Here is a 6,917-nt window from a genome sequence, read left to right on the forward strand (position 1 = left end):
TAATCATATATTGATGATATTGATCTTTAAAAGTCATGGTTTGACTAAAAATCCCAAAAGTCAAAGGTAATCTTGTACAGTTGACTTTTTCCAAATGAATTGAAATCTTGGATTTTTGTGATGAATCAAGTTCTACTCCTTAAATGAGTGATGTGAATGGATTATATTGAGGTGATAGAAGTTCTTGAGCCATATTTTAGTTTTGGATCCATGTCCTGATTAAAAGTCAACTATCTTGGTGAATTAGGTCAAAAACCCTAATTATCGACCAGATGAAATTGATGATTGTAGACCTTGAATTGAAGTGTAATGCCTTATGGATATTGTCACATGGATCATTTGAAGATGATTGAACCCTTTGAGTGATGTCCTGGAGTTCTCCAGGGTTTCCCAAATGTGGTCCCTGATTATAGTCCCTGATAGGCTTAAAACCCTAAATTGGCGATTTGAGTAAACCTGAGCCCTGATGACTAGTGTCTATTCAATCATAGGTGAATAAAAATGAAGCTTTTGAGTCCTATGATTGTATTAGAGACTAATCCTTCTATTGATTGATCATTTTCCTGAGCTCTTTTGTCCTTGAACACCCCTAATTAAGTGCCAGATGAATAAGTGACTGCTCTGAGCATTTGCTTTAATCTGATGAAAAGTTTGGAGGTGTGACATCTCAGGGGGGTCAAAATTAGGGTATGACATATAGCATATGCAATTTCTGCAAATTTCTTTCCCTTCTCCAAAAACAAGGACTATCATATGCTATTTCTGGAATTTCTTTCCCTTCTCCAAAAAATTTGGTCTATCATATGCTATTTCTAAAATTTCTTCCCCTTTTCGAAAAACGTGGACTATAATATGCACTTTCTGGAATTTTATTCCCTTTTCCAATAAATATGGTCTATCCTATGCAATTTCTGCAAATTTCTTTCCCTTCTCCAAAAACGTGGACTATTATATGTAAATTTTGGAATTTCTTTCCTTTCTCTAAAAACGTGGACTATTATATGCAATTTCTGGAATTTATTTCCCATATCAAAAAATGTGGACTATCATATACAATTTTAGGAATTATTTCCTTTTTCCAAAAACGTAGTCTAGCATATGCAATTTCTGCAAATTTCTTTCCTTTCTCCAAAAACGTGGTCTAGCATATCAAATTTATGCAAATTTCTTTCCCGTTTCCAAAAAACGTTGACTATCATACGCAATTTCTTGAATTTCTTTCCCTTTTCCAAAAAATATGTTCTATCATATGCAATTTTTGAAATTTATTTCCCTTCTCTTTTGGTATTTCTTTCCTTTTTTACAAAGATGCGGTCTATCATATGCAATTTCGACAAATTTCTTTCCCTTCTCCAAAAACGTGGACTATTATATGTCAATACTAGAATTTCTTTCCCTTCTCTAAAAACGTAGACAATTGTTTCTAATTTATGGAATTTATTTCTCTTCTCAAAAACATGGTCTATCATATACAATTTTAGAAATTTCTTTCCTTACTTAAAAAACGTGGACTATCATATGCAATTTCCGGAATTTCTTTCCCTTCATTAAAAACGTGGGCTAAAACGTAGACTATCATATAAATTTTAGGAATTTCTTTCCTTTCTTCTAAAATGTGGTCTATCATATGCAATTTCCGCAAATTTCTTTCCCTTCTCCAAAAACATGGACTATTAAATGAAAATTATGGAAATTCTTTCCCTTCTTTAAAAAGTGGACTATCATATGCCATTTCTGGAATTTATTTCTCTTCTCCAAAAATTTGGACTATCATCTACAATTTCTGGAATTATTTTCCTTTCTTCAAAAACATGAACTATCATATACATTTTCTGGAATTTATTTCCTTTCTCCAAAAACATGGTCTAGCATATGCAATTTCTACAAATTTCTATTCTTATTCTAAAAACGTGGACTATCATATGCTACTTCGGGTAATTTATTTCCCTTTTCTAAAATATATGGTCTATCATATGCAATTTCCAAAATTTCTTTCCATTCTTTAAAAATATGGACTATCATATGCAATTTCTGGAATTTCTTTTCCTTCTCTAAAAACATGGACTATCATATGCAATTTCTTAAATTTCTTTCCTTTTTTCAAAAACATGGTCTATGATATGCAATTTCTGCAAATTTCTTTCCCTCTTCCAATGATGTGGACTATAATATACAATTTCGGGAAATTTTTTCCTTTCTTCCAAAACATGGACTATCATATGCAATTTCTGGAATTTCTTCCCCTTCACATAAAACGTGGTATAGCATATGCAATTTCTGCAAATTTCTTTCCTTTCTGTAAAAACAAGGACTATCATATGCTATTTCTGGAATTTCTTTCCCTTCTCCAAAAAATTTGGTCTATCATTTGCAATTTCTGAAATTTCGTTCCCTTTTCGAAAAACGTGACCTATCATATGCACTTTCTGGAATTTCATTCCCTTTTCCAATAAATATGGTTTATCCTATGCAATTTCTGGAATTTTTTCCATTCTCCAAAAACGTGGTATACCATATGCAATTTCTGCAAATTTCATTCTGTTTTCCAAAAACGAGGACTATCATATGCAATTTCTGGAATTTAATTCCCTTTTCCAAAACTAATGGTCATTAATATTTAATTTTAGAAATTTCTTTCCCTTCTCCAAAATAAAGGAATATCATATGCAATTTATGAAATTTCTTTCCCTTCATAAAACGTGGACTATCATATGAAAACTTTGGAATTTATTTTCGTTCTCCAAAAACGTAGACTATCATATACAATTTTAGGAATTTATTTACATTCTTCAAAAATGTGGTCTATCATATGCAATTTCTGCAAATTTCTTTCCCTTCTCCAAAAACGTGGACTATTATATGTAAATTTTGGAATTTCTTTTCTTTTTCTAAAAACGTGGACTATCATATGCAATTTTTGGAATTTATTTCCCTTCTCTAAAAATGTGGACTATCATATATAATTTCAGAAATTTTTTTCCTATCTTAAAAAACATGGACTATCATATGCAATTTCTCGAATTTCTTTCCCTTCTCCAAAAACGTAGTCTAGCATTTGCAATTTCTGCAAATTTCTTTCCTTTCTCCAAAAACGTGGTCTCACTACAAGAAAATTGGCAAGTTTCTATGGTTAATTTTGGTAGGTTACGAAGGTTTGAACCACCTCAATTAACTAGTCGCGACAGTTGTGGTTTTATCGTGAAAGTGTGTGTCGCCAGTAGGGGTGGGAATAGGCTGGGCCGAGCTAGGCTTTGTCAAGCCTGAGCCTGGCCTGCTATAATATTCAAAGCCTAAGCCTGGCCTGTAGCCTATCATAGACTTATGTTTTTGGCCTGGGCCTGGCCTTTTTGAAGGCCTGATTGGCCTATTAGCCTACTTAAAAGCCTATTTTATTTGAACATTTGTAAATAAGTCATTCAACTCGTCTTTTATATAGACTAACAAATTAAAAGATCAGTGAGATTAAATGTTTGTTTGCATTAGTTTATTTGAGTTTACCTAGTAGCATAAATTTTGTGATATTATTTATTTGAGAGAACTTATCGAAACAACTTATGACATTGTTCATAAGATTCTTTTCATCTTATTTTCATAATTTCTTCAAGATAACTAAAATTTATTTTTATATTTTTAATTCAAAGTAAAAAATGTAATATAATAATAATAAAATTATTCATATTTATTTAAATAGGCCGGCCTCTTAGGCTTAAAAGGCTTTTTATGTGGCCTGTGGCCTAGCCTTTTTAGCTAAATAGGCTTATAAAAAAGCCTAGGCCTTTTCTATTTATCTAAAAAGCCTGGCCTGACCGAGGCCTATGTAGGCTGGACCGTAGGCCCCTATTAGTCGGCCTGGCCTATTCCCATCCCTAGTCGCCAGGCTGTACTATGACGGTTTCTAAAAACTCCACTCCCGCCGTCGTTCTAAATCGCGACAGGTAGATAACTGCCATAAATTGAAAGTTACGATAGTTTCAAACCGTCGTGAATTTCAATTCTAGTCGTGATGGTTTTAAAACAAATTAGGGAGGTTTAAAACCCCGGCTAAACTAATTAATTTGAAAATAAATAAATATCTTATTGATTGTACACACAAACTCAAAAATAGATAATAAATTTTATATATGAACTTATTTAACTCAAACATGCTCCAAAATTCAATAAACAAATGATCAAACATAACTTAACATACATTAAAATTCATAATTAACTTGAAACATAACTTAACATACATCAAAATTCAAAATTCATAATGATTTTGGTCTATCCTTTCAACGCCCGAAGACATGCATCTGCAAATTTAATAGCAACCTGCAATCTGAAAACCACGCTGCATAGTTTTAAATTCTCTAACAAGCTCATAGGCACAACCATTCATTTTTCTCGGCGCAAAGCAAACCTCAACATACAAAAGTTGTCAAATAAACCTAGAGTAGATTGAGAACATAGTTTCACAATATAAGATGAGATTTAGGGTGGAGAATATAGTTCCATCGTACTGAGATTTTCGGCTTAAACTCCTAACCTTAGGGTTAGGGGCCTTGGTCTTGGTGTGGTGTTACTGTATTTTCTTTTACTGTGTGATTCATAGAGATTTTTCAGTCAATATGGAGGTAGGAAGAGGAGATCAATGGAATAGAGTGTTTAGAAGAAGGCGGCGTGCTAGAGCACGATGGGAAAGTAAGGATAGCAGCAGGAATGAAAACTTTCGGGAGAATAGAAGATTATCTTCTTTCTTTTTCTCATCTTTTGCAGATAACCTAAATGCAAAAAACATGTATGAGACTTTTCGGTCCTTTGGTGATATAGATGAGGTGTTTATTCCGGCAAAGCGAGATGCAAGGGGAGGTCGTTACGGTTTTGTTCGTTTCTTTGATGTGGAAGATGAACGAAAACTTGCCATAAAGCTGGTTAATATCTTTATAGGAGCTAGGAAACTCCATGTTAACTTGCCAAGGTACCAGAGGAGACATAATGTGCAGGTAGAAGGAGCTCATAGGAGAGAATATGGTAAGGAGCAGGTACCCTTGAAGACAGGTAAACCGGATTCAGTTTTTAAACCTGGCTGTTCTTATGTGGATGCGTTAAATAATACAATCAATACTGACACAAAAGTGAAAGCCATGAAAAAAGTTTTATGCATTGTGGAAGATGAAGATTTGAGGAGATTTAAGAAGGCTTTCGTGGGCTTGGTGTTAAAGCCAGGGAGCTCTTATAATTTTCAAGAAACTCTCAACCAAGAAGGCTTTTATGCTATTCAATCCACTCCTCTTGGTGCAAACATGTGTCTGTTAGAAGATAGGCTGGAAGGTGCAATTCAATCATGGTTAGCAGATGAAGAGGAGTGGGTGAAGCGCTGGTTTAAGGAAGTTCGTCCATGGAATCCGTCGGATGTAGACAAAGAAAGAATTACATGGATTCATTGTTATGGTGTGCCGTGTCATGCGTGGTTGCCAGATGTCTTTAGGAAAATCCTAACGCCGGTGGGAAATTTCTTGTGTGCTGATGATAATACGAGGCAAAAAACAAAAATGGATGTAGCCAGGGTCTTAGTTAAAACAGGCGATCCTAAAGCCATCTTAGAAGATATTGAGGTGATCATCAATGGTGAAAGTTTTGTGGTAAACCTTGTTGAGGATGCACAATGCCCCCTTCGATGCCTTCCCTCTGTTGGTTCATCGGAAATTTCAGATTCAGAAGACGATATGTCAAATCCATGGCAACACGATGAGGAAGATGAACAGGCATTGGAAGCGGAGGCGGGTGAAGTAGGTGAAGTAGGCTGTGACCTAACTTCTTTTCACGAAAAGGAGATATTCAGAAGGATATAGAGGATGTTCAGGCTTTGACTATTCCCCATAAAGGTGAAAGCACTTTTAGGGTTGACAACTGGGTAAAGCCTGTAGACACAGGGCTCGAAGGAAATCATGATGGGATTTCTTCTCCTTTAACAAACAATAATCCAATAATAACCAATTCAAGTCAACGGTCACATGTTAGCCCAACTCCAATGGGCTTGGAACTCCTCTTGGATCCTGCTATCACTACCCACGGCCCAATTGCTCACGACCCAATTGATATAGAAGTGGAGAATGGGCTGAGAGGATCGGATGTGGTTTTTGGGCATGACAAACCAAATAGCCAGCTGAATAGAAGAAAGAAATTAAAGTTTATTTCTGACTTACCAAACACATCGGGGGTTAACAAAGCCACAAATCAAATGCTCATCATCGATAACCTGAGGGATGAGTCAACCTTCAAACCATCATTCTTTGCTCCACTGCTACCAAATCCATACCCCTCTAAATCGCAGGTGGGATCATCATCCAATTCGCAAGGAAATATGTCTGGTGGTGCCGTTTTATGCTGCGATTCTGTTTCAGATGGTGATGTAAATCAGGGGAATTCTCGATTCAGGTCAAATGAGGTCAATTCTACTTCAAGGATATGGAGAAAAGCTTCAGATCTAGGTATTCGTGGCGGGGGCGATGAAGCATCCATTCTGGAGGAAATTAGGCGAATGGAAACTAAGGAAGTTGAAGCAAAGGCTCAGAAGGCGAAAAAAAACAAAGGTTCACCATGAATATCTTGTCTTTCAATATCAGAGGGGGAGGAAACTCGGCCAAGAAGAGAGTAATTAGGAATCTTATTGGTAAAGGAAATGTTGAATTATGTATGCTTCAAGAGACAAAAATGCAGAAAATGGAAAACCGTGTGGCTCGGGAATTTTGGGGTAATGGGGATCTTATGTGGACAGCTAAACACTCTGTTGGAAGATCTGGAGGCATGTTAATGTTGTGGAATCCAAACTCTGTGGTGGCTCAGTCAAGTTTCGAGGGGGAGGGTTTTGTGGGGATGCAGGGCTTTTGCAAAGGTAAAGTTATATATTTTGTTAATGTTTACTCATCTTGTGACATTAA

At 35.6% G+C, this 6,917-nt stretch overlaps 1 protein-coding gene across 1 annotated transcript; it reads left to right on the forward strand.

The window, feature by feature from the left end:
* The first annotated feature begins 4,604 nt into the window (after nt 1-4,604).
* Nucleotides 4,605-5,828, forward strand: LOC131596865 (uncharacterized). The gene has a single exon (XM_058869600.1). The coding sequence runs from the start codon at nt 4,605-4,607 to the stop codon at nt 5,826-5,828; it is 1,224 nt and encodes a 407-aa protein (XP_058725583.1).
* Nucleotides 5,829-6,917: the final 1,089 nt, after the last annotated feature.

The sequence above is a fragment of the Vicia villosa genome, linkage group LG4 (genome assembly GCF_029867415.1).
Source record: "Vicia villosa cultivar HV-30 ecotype Madison, WI linkage group LG4, Vvil1.0, whole genome shotgun sequence".
NCBI lineage: Eukaryota > Viridiplantae > Streptophyta > Magnoliopsida > Fabales > Fabaceae > Vicia > Vicia villosa.

Excerpts from the sequence above, each read along its gene's own strand:
- LOC131596865 (XM_058869600.1), top strand. The coding sequence starts at position 4,605 with ATGGAGGTAGGAAGAGGAGATCAATGGAATAGAGTGTTTAGAAGAAGG.